We start from the raw sequence: 18,117 nt of genomic DNA, 5'->3' as shown, positions 1-18,117 counted from the left end.
GAGGGCGTTTGTGAACCTTTTCGAAAATACGGTTTCATTTCGGGTTTTAGCTTCGGCTTGTACGCTTGTGTATAAAATCACGCGTTTTTTATGTAAGCTGCGCTAGAGCTTTGACTGGAGCCCAATTCTAAACCGTAGTTTCGAAAAGTTCCCCTTGTAAATCAACTGACGTTCGGATCCGTTTGTCATTATAGGCCCCACATGTAATAATCAATCCCAGACAAACACAAGAATCTCCGCACAATCACAAGTTGTTTTTGGTGAATTGTTTAAAAATGGCTTCCCAGGGCCCCTCACCGATATCACAGCCACCAAACCAGGCACCGACCGCCACACCAGGAGCTGTCCGCGGGGCTTCGTCACCAGCTCCCGGTACTGCTACTGGCGGCCAACAACCCCAGCAAACGACACAGACTGCCCATCCAACTCAACCTGCACAATCTCAACAGCAACAACAGCCTGAATTTGACCCCATTTCAAAAGTGAAAGTATTGGTTCCTCATTTAAAAGAATCTCTATCGGTGAGAAATATTTAATGTAACTTCTAAAGTATTACCTTTGATATATTGATATGTGAAACAAGAAGTACAAACAACAGTTTTGTGGCGAGTCCGTTCAGAACATTTTAAATTGTAGGCTTTTTGTTTTGTTTTTAATATGATTCTTTTGAAGCATGAAAAGAGATATTGTTTTATACAAGTGCAGTGGTGGTTTATGGGACATTTTATTACAACAAGGTCACCACTTGTACTGCTTCTTAAAAAAGGAAACATTTCCGTATCTTGTCACCACTTTTTAATTTCCTATGAAAATAAAAGTACCTAATTCACACAAATGATACTCCTTTTTGAGTGAAAAAGTGGTGGCAGAATACGGAAAGTTTTATCCTTTAATTTAAATTATTGAATAATGGCTCTCTTCTTATACTTAACTTCTATTTTTACACAATTTACAGAATTTGATGAAAGTATCTGCCCATGGATTCCAATGCTCGGCTTTGATCGACAATGCATCACAGTAAGTATCTGTCTACAAATCCATACACCTACCAACACTCCTTGCTCCCATTACTCCCCCTCCCCCCCCCCTCCCCCCCCCCACCTCGACTTCAGGATTCGCTGTGGTATGAAAATATGAATGTCCAATGTTTGTTGGATAGCTAATGACATATTTTGGGACTTTCTGCTTAACCAATACGTAGTGATTGACCTTTGCACTGTTCATATAAAATGTCTGAATCTGATGTTTCAGGGTTTTTTTCTTCTTTCTTTTCTGTAGGAAAGCAGGAGATGTCACAGTGCAAAGATTCGACAAAAACTTGGAGGAGTTTTACTCTATCTGTGATCAAGTTGAACTCTATTTGGTAGGTAGAACAGAGAAGTTGCTATCAAAATTGTGTTCTGATTTTTAAAAGTGGTGAAAATTGAACATAATATGGTCAATAGTTTGAAAGAATTGGCTGGTAACACAGTGCCTCAATACAGAAATTTCAGGCACTAGGTAACCACAGGGAGACTGTATAGGGAATAGGGAGAAACTGTGGATAAGGCGCCTCCAGACATTCAACTTTTCTTGTTTGATTATTATTTCATGTTGATTTGTATTGCTCTTGTTCACATTGTATCATCACAAACCGCTGTGATCTTTATGGAATAGCAGTAAAATAATGTTGTATGTATATATGTATGGTCTGAATATCCAAGGAGGAAATAACTACCGTAATTTTCGGATTATAAACCGCGCGGCGTATAAACCGCACTTCCTCAAAATATACAAAAAAATATTTAGGTGTCGGCGTATATGCCGCGCGGCGTATAAACCGCGACCAAAATAAAAATAAAAAACATGAAAAAACTAACCTCAAAACACGGAAGTGAAGTACGCAAACCTGCCGCGCGTTACGGGTGATTTTTTTTATCTCACACTATCAGTCCTGAGTTATACTTTGTTTCCATCAACAACCCTTTTCAAGAATTTGCGATTTAATGATCGGTTGTGTTGACCATGTTTTGTGAACTTCTTTAGGAACAAACTGTCCGTGAATCAAAGATCGGTCGACAACGCACACCGAGAAATAGTTGAACTTTGCCCTGCATCGCATCGCCCTCTGTAGACAAAAGTTGTCCACGTTTGATTAGACTGGGCCCCGAGCCTCGAAGCGTGGGTCAGACGTTCAAGCTATTTGTTGTACAATGGGCAGCCGCTCTACTCGATCCGTCCGAAGTCGAGCCAAGATTTTATGAATGGAACTATCACCGGCCAATCAACAACGGCCAATCATCAAACGGCCAATCACCGCATGTGTACACACAAAGGGGCCGTGCTTGTTTGCGGTCCTCTTTGTGGCGATGTGCAGTGACAGGCGGGCGGCACATCAGTCAGTCTTGTATAGTTGCCGCAATGTGGGAGTTGCGTCGTAATTGCGTAGAAATGTATTGAAGTTTACACTATTGATCGTAATTGAAATGATCTATTATAGGATAGTGTTCTTTTTGTAAGCTGGCAGCACCCCCTTTGCGGGACCACATTATTGTTTGTGTTGGATAATTATTGATGAAAGTTACAACTGAAAATACGTTTATTATTGTGATACTGAAAAAAACCAATAACAGTTTTAAAAATTGACAAAGTTAAATCCTACTTTATTTGTAGGTAAGTGAGATCGTGTTGCAATAAAAATTAACTTCAGACAGTGCGTTGACTATCGTTTCAACATAGGATTCGTCTGCAGAAGCAGTGATAAAGAAACAGTGCGAAGATTTATATCCAAGGAATCCTTTGCCTTCCGTTTTGTTTAAATAGAAAATAGACAAACCAAAACCAAACAGTCCTTTTCAGGGCTACATGTACCACAACACAAACGAGAGTTGTCTATGACTGTTGTTTCTGTTTACAATGTTTAAAGGAACATTTTTTAAACATGTAAACAGCTCCTAAAAAAATTCCTTTATAAAATATAAACGAAATAATAATGGGGACGGCTAAAGTTGTTCCCTCACTTTTATTGTATAGCGGTTGAAACAAAATACGCTACCTTATTGTTTGCGTAATCATAAGGACAGGGGATTCACTTTTATTAAACATCGGAGTAGACGGGAAATAAGGTTGAAATGGGTCTTTCAATAAGAAAAGTGGTTGTTTCTCCCTCCCTTTTATTGTAGTCCCACAACGAGGATCCACAACAGATATTGCAACGACGGACGGGCGGACGGATGTAGCGTGTGTGTAGTAATGTATCCTGCAGCGTGCACATTATGCACATGCGAGTTCGTAAAGCTAGCAATCTGTTAATTGCGCTGCTCAATCTCGAAATTGCACAACCGATGTTGGGGGCACCGTATTGAGCGATGTTCGCCGACGGGTTGCGCTACGCCATCATATTTGCGCCGCCTGGAAATAAAATTCCCAATGTTACTGGACTCAACAATCAGGCGGTTTGAAAACGTTTTGTTTGACCCCCGGCGCGGCATAGTTCTTTGCGTGCGTCCATTCACCATTCTGCTGTTGAGGTGTGCGTGGTTGACCTGAAGAAACCGCTGGCCGGCTGACACGACGAGTGTAGCCTGGATGTCTGACGTCAGTATATAAAGATCGTGGGATAAATAGACAGGGGACGAGTCTATTTCGCTGAGACACGAGTATAGCTTGAATGTCTGACGTCAGCATGTAGAGATCGCTAGGATAAATAGACGGGCACCAGTCTAGTCTAGCCCGAGTTGCGCTGAGAGGGGGAGCTGAGGGCGGTTGATAAACGTTTTACAAAGGAAACACGGATCGGAATACAATTGTGGTGGGATTTTCAACAGGATTTTGTCATCACACAGGCAGGTTTTTGTTCTCGTTGAAGAAAAAAAACATTATTATTAAAATAGTTTACGAACGATCTTTCTTTTAAAAAATGCCGTTTTTTCTCTTAAATATTTATACGTCGGCTTACAAGCCGCCCGGAGAATAAACCGCAGGAGTTCAAAAAAATGTCAAAATCAACATATAAACCGCGGTTTATAATCCGAAAATTACGGTAATAACTTTTTGTTTTTCCCCCTTCCGTTTCCCCGCAGATGTATACATAAGGTTAGATGTATACTGTGAATAATCTGTAGTTAACCCATGTTCTCAACAGGCTTATTTTCACCATTATTTCGATCAATAAGTTGTTTTCTAAATATTGGTTAATTACTATTTCCATTTGCAGACAAATTTAATAACCCACCCTCTCCCCAGGTTCCTCTTACCTATTTTTAATATTATCCTATCATTGATCCTCTTATTCTTTAACTGCCTATTGTTAGTTGCATCCTGATGCAGCTTGCACTCTAATCCCAGCCTTTACTTTCATGTTACCCTCATGTTACCCTGTATTGTAATACCTAGGATCCATTTACCCCTTACTGGTCCAGTAATATACCCTTTCATACTGACCATCCTTTGTTCTCACCACCTTATTCTTATTGGTTTTTAGCCAGCCAATTGTTTATAAATTGGTAAATTTGATTTGCTTTAATTTTCCCATTTTTTCCTGGGTACCTTCCCTTAATCCTTTGCTCCTCTTTTTGCTATAAATGGATACGTTTTTGTTTGTACTTGTTTTTGCCTGTGAAGAAGGTCCGGTTTGGATCGAAAGCTAAGGCCATCATGCCATCTACCCTACTTATATTTTATAGGCCTATATATATCGATTAGACTCTTATTTTTTACAGTTGTTTAGTTTTTATTTAATAAGTGTTCCATCTTAAGATTGGATTAATAGGCTCTTTACTTATAGTGCTTAGGTCTGCTTTTGTTTATCCTGGCCATCTTAGAATGAATTGTTTGTTAAAATGTTAAGTTCTTTCTTGCCTTTATGATTAATGTGGCCTTTAATCATTAGCCTGTGTCCAATTGCTGCTTCATCGTTTTGTTACTTGGACTTCAATTTTTGCTCTCTACACCCAAACCGGTTTCCTTCTCTCCCATCCCCGGCCCCTTACTCCAGCTTTTAAAATACATTTTTTAATTTCAGTCTGTTCATTTATAAACTATTAGGCCTAATTAATTATTAGTTCGCTCTCGTGTAATGTATGTCTGTATTATTGTTTCATATTTTTGGCCGAATAAATAATAATAGTATTAATAGTAATACTACTTCAAGTAGTAATACTTTTATAGTAGGGGGTGCGGTAACACTACGTGTATGTAATGATAATCTCTGAACGAGTTGGGGGTGGTTCTCAAAAGAACGGTTGGTTTTAACTCGACGTTTCGATCAGTATGCTCTGATCGTCTTCTGGAGAAAGCTGTATAGTAATACTCTTATTGTTTTGCCAACAGAGGTTAGGGTTAGACGGCTCAGCACAGTACGTAGACAGCGTTCGTCACACTCCTCTACCGCTATCCACCGCCAAATCAGAGGCGCCAACAAACAGCACCGACAGCCAGACTTATAATCAGTATGTCTCAACTGTTAAGTCGCAGATTAGTTATGCAAGAGAGATCCACGATGCTCTGCTGGAATGCTCCAATAAGCTGGGAGAAGGAAAACCATCCAGCTGAGTTTGGACTCCAGACTTTTATAAGAGAATCCTGATTATTTCTACTTTCATTCCTCTTACTGACATTTGAGCTGGGGCATTGGAGTTACACAGTGAATGAGGGTGTCATGGCCGAGCAGTGTAGAGTATTGAATTCAACTTCTGGTGGTTAAGTCATCGGATGTGGGTTCAAATACCGGGTATAACACTTGTGTTCTTGAGCAACATGCTTTACCATAATTGCTTCTCTTCATCCAGTGGTATAAATTGGTACCTGCATGGGTAGAGGTTGACGTTGTGTATGAAAAAGCTACTGGAGCGCCATGGCAGCCTGAGGCTGTATACTCCCTAAGGAGCTGAGGAAGATTACAGGAATACTATCTCCTGCCCAACTGGCTCTTTCCACAAAATACCAAAGGAGACTGTAGAAACTTGTCCATAGTACACAAGCAATGGTTTCCACGTATCACCTGCTGAGGTACAAGAAAGCCATGCACCTTATTATGCTTGCTTGGAAGGTATCGTACTTTGTGTCAGTCTGTCTGTCTAAGGTGCCATGTGTATAGGATGAATTGATTGAGTTGGCATTTCTTGTCCCCCGAACTGATCAAATCATCAAGTGTTGCTGCTACTCTAAGGTCTGATGAGAGGCCTAGAGACAGACTTTGATACTGGAATGTAAATTGACTGTAAACAGATTTGAGGTTTTCACCTTTTATAATGTGAAAATTTGGACTCAATTGGTCATCGAAGTTGCAAGCGAATAATGAAAGAAAATACACACTTTTTGCACAAGTTTGTGTGTTTTCAGATGCCAATTAAAAGGCTTCAGGCCTGAAGTATTTTAATATTATTCGAGTGAGAAATTACCTCTTTCTCAAAATTGTTGTTACTTCAGAGGAAGCCGTTTCTCACAATGTGTTATACTATCAACAGCTCTTCATTGCGTGTTACCAAGTAAGTTTTTATGCTAACATTGATTTTCAGTAAATACCAAAAGTGTCCAGTGCCTTTAATGTGCATTTGTTTTGGATACAACTCACCATGTGATCTTAAAATGACCAAGTTGTGATGGAAATACAGTTGTGATATTAGCTCTGTGAAGCATGCATTGACTGAAGTCTCTATTTTAAAGTCTTGTCATTGAAAATTTTACGTGAGCGAATGGAATTACAGATTCCGTTTTAATTTGAATACAGGGCATTGCAAGGGTTATTACACCTAATGATAGCCGCCGACTTTCAGATTTGAAATTCCACAGAAAACTATGGCTTTTCATTTGCCCCAGGAGTCTGTGCCTCTCCTTGCCCAAGTCTGTGCCTCTTGCCCCTAGTTACTTGCCCCCCTCCACCCCTCTGTAATAGAGACAATGCCCTTTTTCTGGGAAAGTAGCCTTGCTTGTTAAAACCCAAAATAAGAATCAAATTCGAGGCCTGTTCAACATAAAATTATTCTTTTCCACAATGCATGATATTAAGTATATGTGTTTTGCATCCTAACACAAAAGCCCTTAATAATAAGTTTGTCATGTTGTTGGTCTCTATGAAAGGCAATGGACACAATTTGCAACTACTCAAAATAATTATTAGCATAAAACCTTACTTGGTAACGAGCAATGGGGAGCTGTTAATAGTATAAAACTTTGTGAGAAACTTGAAGTTAGTTTTCAAGAAGTAATTTTCCACGAATTTGATTTCGAGACCTCAGATTTAGAATTTGAGGTCTCGAAATTAAGCATCTGAAAGCACACAACTTCGTGCGAAAAGGGTGTTTTTTCTTTCATTATTATTTTGCAACTTCGACGACCAATTGAGCTCAAATTTTACACAGGTTTGTTATTATTTATGCTTATGTTGAGATACACCAATTCAATTCAAGGTATTTTATTCAAATATTTGTAGCAAAAGGCTAAACTACAATTGAATTTACAAGGTAAAAAACATCAAGATTACATACATTAAAGGGAAATATACAAAACATTAAACCAACAAAAAAATTAAATAAGAATGAAGGAGATTGGCAATTGCAAAAGTGGCATGATGGTATAAAAAACGCCTATCAAAAAAAAAAAAAATTATGCGGAAAAGGAACACAAAGTTACAGACTTAAACATAAATAAGCAAAACTTATGGGATGAATTAAATATGGAGAAAATTTTCCATGGTACAAACTGGCATGTCCATCTAAAGAATCTGCACAGCATCAGATTCAAAAATATAGAATATAGGGATTGAAACAAAATTATGATAGTAAACTGACAGTTCTAATTTCAGTTCTGTGAAATCAAACAAGATGTTAATGACTAATATTATGTAAACAAAGAATGGAAATTAATGGACCTCAATTGCAGTAAATGTTTTTCAAGAAATCGTTTGTCATTTTGTAAGGAACTTTTGAGCCCAAACCTCGTGTACTGTCGGCATCAACTTCGCCAAGGCAGCAGAACTCGGCTCACAACAAAATAAATGCACAAACAATGGCCGCAACCATCACTGCATAATAATCACGGGAAGTACACAGACTTCATGATAAACTGATCAAAATTAAACTAGTATTATAATACTATTATGTACAGTTTACATTAAAATGTTTAAGAAGAATTCATAGTGTCATATTAGGCCAGTTCACGTATTTTCATTGTGCATGCTTTAAGGGAGTAATATGGACCGGTCCATGTTTTTCAAATGATCCCCCAACCTGATCCACTAGTGGTTGGGATGTTCCTATCTTCATAGTCAAAGTACTGACCATTGGGGTTTGCCTGCACACATCTGTAATACCACCATCCTCCAGGTCTGACGACTGCACAGTGGGCGTTGTCGTTGACATCATTGTCTTGGTCTTTGGTTGAGAATAGCATTCCGTTATGCAACCTCATCGAGTCACCTGCAGTGCTTCTCTCATCATACTCGGTGCATGTCAGACGATATTTGTCCCTGCTTACAGAGAACTGGTTGTAACCGGACCATCTAGTTGAACCATCCCAGTCAAGCAATTCAACCCGCAGCTGCCACTTTCCAGACGACTCGGTCAGTTTGCGCAGGTTTTCATTCCCGAGCCAGAATTCTCTAGATGCTTGCCCGAAGCCGTCTTGGTAATCCAGCCAATTTCGATTGAATGCCACTTCGCCATCTATACGTCGCTGGATTACAATCCATCCCCCGTTGTCTGTTTCCATATCGCAGTAGACCTTCAACCCTTTGCTGATGCTGGGAGGTGAAATGTAGTACTCGCCACTCTCAGTCTGGCCATCTTTGAGTAAGTCAAGACAACTGCATTGCTGAAGTGCAGGTAAGCGACGAGTACTCTCCTCTGCGTCAAAATACATGCTTTCACAATCCTTCAAAAGCTCATCTGGGTACTCTGCCCTCGATGCCTTGTTTAATTCACAGATTAGTTTTGTCTCGATGTAATTGACTGAAATGCATTTGGCATCAATGTGGCAGTTTCGGACACACTGCACGTGGGATTGAACCCCGTCTTGCACACTGTAAGCGCCATTTTTCAAAGCTCTGTTGTCCGTGCTGTAAAACTTCAAGTCCGAGATGTGCACTTGTGTCTGTTCCTTAGAGGCAGCCTGAGTCAGATTTACCATAAGGAGTATAACAGTTGAAATAAGTACGCATATAAATGCACTGGCGTTGTTGTGTTCTTCCATATTGTACCAAAAATATTTTGAAGACATATCCCTAATATCAACAATCTTTCAAGTTGAGTATTCTAGTCAGTGTGATTCTTGACACGCGAAATATCAGAATTCCGCTGCCGAGGTTTACCACAAACCGGTGTTTCATCAACCGTCTCCCGTGCAGGACTGCGTCAACATGGCCAGTTGTGCCCTTTATAAAAAATGATAAAAAACTTAGACGCGAGACAACGTCGCGACAGAGGTTAATGCTTAATGGTCATTTGGAACTGTTGTGTTGTTCAGGGAAACGGCAGTAATTCATATTTAAAAGCTATAATAGACATATTTTACTTCTCCCTTTAAGCAGCACTCAAATGGCTGATTCTGATCTTTATTAATGAAGCATAACTAACGCCGTTGCCCTAAAAACAATGCTTAAATTTGTTTTTGGGTCAGTAAACTCAGCAACCATCCATAATTTTTCAGTAAACACAACACAACATGCGAAACTGTAAAGCAACTCAGACGGTATCTTTTTTTGACGAAAACAACGAAAACCAAAGTAGGTGGTTTTGTGGATTGCGCACAAAAATAAGAGACAGTCCTATAGGTGTCCTTGTGGGTCTTTGACATTACTTTTGATGAAAATCCTAACTCGGATTGAAATGATCATCCTTGTTCTTTCTATTTTCTGAGTCCATTGCACAGTAATTAAATCATATTGCCGAAGTAATAACAATACAGGTTAAGCACCCGACTCCAAATGCCATGTTTCGGTTAAGCCATCAATAGTTTATTGTATATAAATTATTTTGTTTAATGGTTGAGGATCATCTTTTTTTCTTTTCTTTTTTATTGTGTTCCAAATGGTATGAAGCATCGTTGTTATTCTTTTTCTTAACTATTATTATTTATTTATTTATTTTCAGGGTAAGTGGCCTTGCTTGCCCCAATATGAAGAAAAATCTTCCTTTTTTCCACAATGCATGATATTAGTTTCTGTAAGTTGCATCCTATTATCTAAGCCCTCTACATTAGATTGTCTTGCTGTTGGTTTCTATGGAGACAAATAAACATATCATCTTAGGAATATTTTTCAAGTGGGCGTTTTTTCCTTGGGTGAATGGGATAAAGTGATGGAAATTCGATGAAAAGTATTGACGAGAAAAAAAAAGAATTATGTTGCAAACTGCTTACCAATCAACAGGAACTACGGTATAAATGCATGCAGATAAATGGCCTGACCTTTCGCACCGAGTTTTTCTACTCGAAGGCTAAACAAACAAACAATCATAAGTTATTATTGGTTAGCCTCTGCTAGGGTCGACACTTCAGGCACTAACTATTCTTTTTGACAGAAAGGCAAGTTGTAAACAAGAATAAGGAGACACGGGGCTGTTGAGGGAAGGGGCTGGTTTGACCACAAGAAGTTGAAACAAGGAAGGTTGCTTTTAAAAGATTGACTAATTAGTAGTACACTATAAACTGCAATAAAGCTTTCATAGCAACAACTACTTCATCTACTTCATCAAATAAAGATGGAAACATAACGTCACGGAAGATAAGGACCGTAGCAGCAAACAAAAGCAGGAGTTTCAATGTAGAAAATGAAGAAGTATTGAGAGATGATCTATTTTCAGAAATTTCTTTTCTAAATTATATGACAGGTCGTTGTTAAAAGAGAGAGAAAAAGCATCCACAAATATGAAAACAACACGGAACGCAAAGGCCGTATGCAGTAAGCAAAGGCAAGAGTTATAGAAAATGTATTAAACTAAAATACTAGCCCCCAGTGAGATTTGAACTCACGACCCCTGGTTTACAAGACCAGTGCTCTAACCACTGAGCTATGGAGGCTTACATATTAAAGTGCTGAAATAAGCTAATTTATTGAGTGCTCTCGCTCTTGTGTTTACCAACAAGGCGGGTAGAAGTTTAAGACGTTGTGTTTACCTAACCTAAGTTTTGTTCAGTTGTTACCGAGCCAGTCTTAGTATGCTTTGCGGTCTTATTAAAACATTTTAAGACGTTTAAAGCCCTTATTACAGACGTGTGATTTCCATTATGTTATAGATTTCTATATAGAGTTTGTGCCGTTGCAGAATATTAAAATATTTGAAATTGTAGAATATTTACAAGTTTGTAAAATCTCGCTTTAACTGCCGTAGGGTCTATATTGATCAACGTTTTAAATCAAACGCCAGATGTTCGCGATAGATTTATTTATACAAATGATCACTTAAAGGGAAGGTTTGGTAGTTGCTCTTAAAATTAATTATAATGAGAATAACTTATGATTAATATGTGTTCAGTTATTCAAGATATTTACAATGAAATGTGCTAAAATTAATTTGCTAACATCTGTTGTGTAGAAATGGAACAAAAAATGGAGAATGCTGATGAATGTGTCACCATAGGAATCACGGTTGCCCCACATTTCAAAATCAACCAATCAATCAATGTTGTTTAGTGTACACAAACAAGGTTTTGGTTTGTTTCTACTTTACTATTTCCATTTATTAATTTATTATTTACTACTGGATTTCTCCCCGTTTATTTTTGCCACAATTTGGGGTGTTTCTAAAAATGCTTCATACCATTAAAAATGCTGTAGGCTTCTAACCAGAGGTTTTTATTTTAAGAGTGACTGCCAAATGCATACCTTCCCTTTAAGTGAGTATATAATTATAATAAAGTTGTCACGAACACCTGTTGTTTAATATAACCAAAAAAAAACGTTAATCAATACACCAAATTAAAGGATGGGATTTAACAACTTTTTTAAATATTCTAGAACTACATTGGGCACATACTCTGTGCATGGCACCAAAAAACTCACACAGGTTTAAGACACACTATGGACAACTTCTTTCCCATTTGCCTTGGACTAACCTCTTAAAAGTTTTAAGGCGCAAAATGAAATCCTGAAAATCTTGGAAATCACACGTCTGTTCTAAGAGTTTAAGTGTCCATTAAGCTGATATTGGGAGACAATGTTTTACATTAAGACCATAAAGCATGCTAAGACTGGCTTGGTAACAATTGAACAAAACCTGAAGTTAGCCAAGCATAACATTTAAAACTTCACCCCGCCCTGTTGGTAAACACAAGAGCGAGAGCGCTCAATAAATTAGCTTATTTCAGCTCGTTCAATATGTAAGCCTCCATAGCTCAGTGGTTAGAGCACTGGTCTTGTAAACCAGGGGTCGTGAGTTCAAATCTCACTGGGGGCTAGTATTTTTTAGTTTACTACATTTTCTATAAACTCCTGATTTTGCTTACTGCTACGGCCTTGACGTTCCATTGTGTTAACTGTGTTCATCTTCAATTTTGGACACTTTTTCTCCCTCTTATAACAACAACCTGTCATATAATTTAGAAAAGACATTTCTGAAAAGTGATTATCTCTGATCATTTAAGAAAATAATTTCTTTTTATAAGATGAAGGCAATTACTGGTGGCTTAACCTTGTGTCGTTATAAGTACATAAACACGGCATTTGAAATACCGGGTGCTTAACCTGTATTGTTACTACTTCGGCAGTATGACTTTATTACTATGTAATGGACTCATCAGGGCTAATGCATTGACAACAGAAGCGAACAAAGATGATCATTTCAATCCAAAATACGGGGTTTTCATTAAAAACACAATAAGTCGACCAAATAGCATCTGAAAACCCACAAAGACACCATTGCTAATGGTTTTGCCCACAAAACTGTCGACTTTGGTTTTCGTTGTTTTCATCAAACAAGTTACAATCTGAGTTGCCTTTAACAGAGTTTTGCAGGCTGTGTTGTGTTATACTGAAAACTGATGGACGGGGATATTCACTGACCTCCAAAGACAAATTTAACGGTTTTTTAGTACAACGGCGTTAGTTATGCTACATTAAAGATCAGAATCAGCCGATGAGTGCTGCTTAATATGAGAAGTAAATGGCTTTTTTCGAAGTATTACTTTTGATGGTAATTGGCAAAAAAAAATCCAAACGGCTGACATGCCGAAAGTTAAAAAGAAATCTTAAGTTTAACTGTCCCGAAATATATTTCATGTATTTACGACTCTGTAGTGACTCGTAAGCAGAAAGTTATAATAGTTGCTTATGGGAAGTTTATTAGCGCTGTGCACACCATGTTTGGAAGATAGCGCCCTCTCGCGGGGAAATATGTAACAAATTAAAACGCCCGGGAAAGGTTGGTCTTCCTTTTCCATTTCTATTCCGTTTTACGTTTACTGTGAGTTTAAAATGTCATTAGCCTGTGTTCTTCAATACAAAATAACAACCTTCTGTTAGGGCTCCGGGGTTGGCCGCGTTGTGTCCTCAAAAAAAATGTCAAATTTCTAACCGAAGAGCAGCACGAGCTGTTTTCGAAACACACAAATGAAAAGTTTGACCCATTATGGTTAATCCAGATCATTTTTGATTAACCATTTCTTCGGCAGAAGTTTGACATCCAGAGAAAAAGGAATATCTGTGCGAAGTTTGTATGACTATTTAGTGCGTGTAGGTCTACCAAGTTTCCAAATATTTCAGACCATTTTAGCCTACCATAATTATAGTAACTTAGAACGAACAGTCTGCGCTTGTGAAATTCGCAAAGGAATCTCTATTTTATGAGTTTTGTTCTCGTCGTGTGCAGAGGGAGGGATGTATGCAACCTACAATACTGTCATTGGTTAATTCTAATTATGTGATAAATCCACTGCCTTGCCATGTGATCATTATGAGAAGTGGCATAGGGCCTCGCTACCATGAGCAGCGCGTCACACCTCTCGTCACACTGGTAGGAAGACCAGGAGCGGCGAGATCGTACCCCCACAGGGAACGAGGGTCACACGAGTAGCTAACTTCGCTGCTGATTTCGCTGATAGAACAGGGACAAATCTCGATAAAGGCAATATTATTTGTTCCACGTTCACACGAGTAGCTAGCTGTACTTCGCTGCTAACTTTGCTGCTAACTGACAGCGAGCCATCATGATAAAAGCACTATAATAGGAAATGATGGACAGGTTCTCAAATGCCGTATTTCTTGTTAACAAGTTAGCCTACATAATATGATTTACAGCCTCGACCATGAAACTCTTATATACCTACCCACAAATTGCTCTTCTGATTTACGGGGGGTGGCTCACCGATCGTTCCTCGGAAAATTAAATACAGGTGCAAAGTTTTGATTGAAATCTTCCAACTTTGGTCTTAGGCTGACAAAACGTAAAGACAGTTATATTCTAAATTTGATTTACGACTTTGTTAGATTTACGACCTTAGACTGTGGATTTAGCGCCTGTTATCGGTTTTAATGACTAGAGACCGTCAACAAAATAACTTACGTGTGTCTCTGAATGACGTTAGGCCTTTACATTGTAATATCACGAAACGCAGTCGCAGTCGTGAAGATGGTAGCAGGTGGTTTTTGGAACCGTTTAATTGCTTGAATCATATATAAATTTAGATGTTCACAATTAAATAAAACTGTAAACATTTCATTATACCAAAGGTAGTTGTTTTATTGCAAAATAAAAAATCCTGAGCATATAATGTCCACGCATGAAGAATATCCTTTAATTGAAATGCACACTCTGAGAAGCATTACTGGCAGTAACGCTTCTCAGATTCAAATTTTGGGGAATAAAAGCTTACTTCAAAAAGAAATGTTTATCAATATGCTTTAAATCGAAAGCTGCTTTATGCTTCTAATCAAAAGTTGTAAATGTAATTAATTTTAAAAGTGATGCCAAACGTATATGTTCCCGTTTAAAGCAATAAATTCCAGTGATGATGACATGAACGGCAGTTGTGCAACATTCCTATTGTTCACAGGTAACCGAAACGGTTGTCAAGTCGTATTCTCGGGTGTTCTTTGGTGATTTGTGAAATTTATTTTACTTCCAAATATTTCATCGAACTTAAAATACTTTCTAAACAATATTATATATTGTAAAGCCATAAACAGACTCACACACACGTAACATTCCACAACGGCGTGGACCAACATGACCCCGGACGTTAAAATATTCGCGAGAATGGCAGTTTGAGTCTGTTGCTGAACATAACATTATTTTCACAGAACCGCGAATCTATAGCTCTCTTTTTTGGCGACTTTCCAAAAGCTGCTAGAGACAAACTCCGACTTCTGTGCATCACGGTTCCTAAAACTGAGGAACATGAACTTGATGTTTGTCAAAGAATTACTAACGAAAGGCACTGGACACTATTGGTAATATTACTCAAAATAGTTGTGAGCATAAAAACTTACTTGCATGACGAGCAATTGAGAGCTGTTGATAGTATACAACGTTGTGAGAAAACTCGCTCTGAAGTAACGTAGCTTTTGAGAAAGATTTATCACTCAAATAATAAAACAAACTTCAGGACTGAAACTTTTTATTATGCATCTGAAATCACATGTGGTTGTGCAACACTGCAACAAGTGTGTTCAATGTTGTTGTTTTTCTCTCTTCTAACTTCGATTACCAATTGAGTCCAAATGGTCACCAGATTGTTTTATTCAAGCTATGCATAATGTTGGGATAGGCTATACCATGAGAGTACTGGTCTTTGACTATCACCAAAACGTGCCTTTAAAAACACTGCTGCAATGAACGTACAGGATGCAGACACATCCCTGACGGTAATCCTCAACGGTCCTTGATGCCAACTAGTTTCGAGGAAATGTCGGAAAGGCGTAAAATTGATGTCGGGAACATCTCTTACTAAACATGAACGTTCTGAAATGACTTGCCAGATGAATCATCCCAAAAGAACTGTCAAAGATATATAGACCATTTTAACGCAAGATACTCGGTACGCGCGCGTTTAGGCGTGGATTTAGGTGCATGCTGGGGCCAATTTCATAGAGCTGCTTAAGCAAAAAAATTGCTTAAGCACGAAAATAGCTCCCTTATTTTACACATGTTACTGGCCAAAATGTCCTGCCATATACATTGCTTATGACTAGTATTAAGCTGTTGTTTACTTAGCATTACAATTGAGTGGAGTCTTGGCCGGTAATCTGATTTTACTAAGCAATGAATTTTTTGCTTAAGCAAAATTTTTTGCTTAAGCAGCTCTGTGAAATTGGCCCCTGGTCTTAGCGATCAGGAGTGCGTTTTGGATGGCGACCCCAACCAAAGCCCAACCGACTCAACAAGCCGGTTACCGCTTGGTCTGAGCAGCATCGTCACCGCTCATAACCGAACATGCGAAAACGCTCAACCGATGTCCATGTTTTGGGCCGTCAAAACGCACTCCAGGTTTGATCGCTTCAGACCAGCATGCACCTCATTAAACAGTAAGTGTTATATATCTTTTTAAAAATCTGCGAATTCCCCAATCATGGCAAAAGTGTAGGCTCATCCAAATAATAGCTTTGTACATTAAACTTGAAATTGGAGTTTAGGCAAATTCGCAACCCCCCCCCCCCCCCCCATCCTAGTTGAGACATACGGGGTGTCATGACGTGTTACGGTAATGCGGTATTAGGCAACTCTCTCACTCTCTCACTCTCTCACTCACTCCCTTGATGGGTCGCTATTACACGGGCACGGTTTCCGCTTGTCTCCGGTTTGTCTGTTTGCCTGATGTAACCTTGTAACTGCCTATTAATTTGATCTGTCGTAACTCACTGGAACTTCCACTGGCGCACGGCTTGAACGCAATTCACTTGTCAAGAAATACAAATCTGAGGTCTCACTGTTTAATTTTGCTTCTTAATTTTGTTCTTGTCGAAAGGAACGCATGATTGCTTCTGCTCGAATTTGAGGCTATTTGTGAACTCAATTCAATTCAATTCAATTCAATTAAACAAACTTTAATCATCCTTTGCAGGCAATTACAACAGTAGACCAGGTCCATATAAAAGTATTAAGAGAAATATACAATACATATGAAATGAGTAAGAAGAAAATAAACACTGTTACTGTTAGAACCGGGGCAAGCGGGCATAATATGCCAGCACCACCGCCACCGCTGAACGCTCAGGGCCAATCCAGGGTAACATCGCATTTTCTGCATGACTTTCCCCGATCTCATCTACAGTCGTATTGTAAACCAACAAATTTCATATGGGGTAATTTTTTACCATGGCTACCCCTTGTTTGACGTTGGGTTAAATGATTTATATTCCTAGTTGTTTGTTGTTCTTCTTTTGACCACTACGTCATCATGGAAATGAGCATCATACTAGCAAGTTTCATTAAAATCAATCCACAACTTTAGAAAATACAAAGAGGGAGGCATCCCCCCTAAAAAGTTAGCCCCGTACCCGATCCCTGATTCCTTGAAAGTCGAAGCCCGGTCCTGTTTAATAGTGCTAGAATTGTCTCCAATTTATCAGCCATTTCGAAGTGACTTTACGTCAGCAGGAAAATCTACAGCCCGTGTTTTATTATCGTTGATTGAATTGTACTCTTTTTGTAGTTTCCCTCTCTGAATGTTAATTGCTGTGACAAATATTTCACATAGTTGATAATTATTACCTAACGGACCATATCCCTTTAATCTTCTCAACTATGCATTGTTACAATTGCGCTTGTTTTGTTCATCGCTCCATGGTTGATCTTAAAGGGACACATTGCCTTGGATCGGTCGAGTTGGTCTTTGAAAAGCGTTTGTAACCGTTTTTTATAAAATGCATATGGGTAGAAAGATGTTGTAAAAGTAGAATACAATGATCCACACAAACATGCCTCGAAATTGCGTGGTTTTCCTTTTACCTCGTCGACTAACACGTCGGCCATTTATGGGGGTCAAAATTTTGACTCCCATAAATGGCTGACCGTGTTAGTTCGCACAGTAGAAGAAAAACCACGCAATTTCGAGGCAAACTTGTGTGGATCATTGTATTCTACTTTTAAAACATCTTTCCAACCATATGCATTATATAAAAACGGTTACAAACGCTTTTGTTTTGACCAACTCGTCCGTTCCAAGGCAACGTGTTCCTTTAAGTCTCATTACAATCATATGGTTCAT

At 38.7% G+C, this 18,117-nt stretch overlaps 2 protein-coding genes and 2 non-coding genes across 4 annotated transcripts; 2 read left to right on the top strand and 2 right to left on the bottom strand.

Annotated features, from left to right (window-relative positions):
• The first annotated feature begins 194 nt into the window (after positions 1-194).
• LOC139939821 (mediator of RNA polymerase II transcription subunit 29-like) lies at positions 195-8,055 on the top strand. The gene is made up of 4 exons (XM_071935995.1): positions 195-521; positions 956-1,017; positions 1,279-1,363; positions 5,311-8,055. Exons 1-4 carry the CDS (start codon positions 276-278, stop codon positions 5,530-5,532), a joined length of 615 nt encoding a protein of 204 aa, XP_071792096.1. The 5' UTR covers positions 195-275; the 3' UTR covers positions 5,533-8,055.
• A 135-nt stretch (positions 8,056-8,190) lies between these two features.
• Positions 8,191-9,168, bottom strand: LOC139945021 (fibrinogen-like protein A). The gene has a single exon (XM_071942257.1). The coding sequence runs from the start codon at positions 9,166-9,168 to the stop codon at positions 8,191-8,193; it is 978 nt and encodes a 325-aa protein (XP_071798358.1).
• Positions 9,169-10,922: 1,754 nt separating this feature from the next.
• Positions 10,923-10,995, bottom strand: Trnat-ugu (transfer RNA threonine (anticodon UGU)). The gene has a single exon. It is a non-coding gene; the product is annotated as a tRNA-Thr (tRNA).
• A 1,303-nt stretch (positions 10,996-12,298) lies between these two features.
• Positions 12,299-12,371, top strand: Trnat-ugu (transfer RNA threonine (anticodon UGU)). Its single transcript has one exon. It is a non-coding gene; the product is annotated as a tRNA-Thr (tRNA).
• The last annotated feature ends 5,746 nt before the right edge of the window (positions 12,372-18,117 follow it).

This window comes from Asterias amurensis, chromosome 1, assembly GCF_032118995.1.
Source record: "Asterias amurensis chromosome 1, ASM3211899v1".
NCBI classification, from domain to species: Eukaryota; Metazoa; Echinodermata; class Asteroidea; order Forcipulatida; family Asteriidae; genus Asterias; species Asterias amurensis.
Note: the sequence above shows the minus strand (reverse complement) of the source record. Positions and strands in the feature narration are given on the sequence as shown.

What these genes read in the sequence shown, in the direction of transcription:
- LOC139939821 (XM_071935995.1), top strand. Translation starts at nt 276, where the DNA reads ATGGCTTCCCAGGGCCCCTCACCGATATCACAGCCACCAAACCAGGCA. An exon ending in ATTTAAAAGAATCTCTATCG is followed by an intron (nt 522 to 955) that starts GTGAGAAATATT and finishes CACAATTTACAG; the next exon opens with AATTTGATGAAAGTATCTGC. An exon ending in TTGATCGACAATGCATCACA is followed by an intron (nt 1,018 to 1,278) that starts GTAAGTATCTGT and finishes TCTTTTCTGTAG; the next exon opens with GAAAGCAGGAGATGTCACAG.
- LOC139945021 (XM_071942257.1), bottom strand. Translation starts at nt 9,168, where the DNA reads ATGGAAGAACACAACAACGCCAGTGCATTTATATGCGTACTTATTTCA.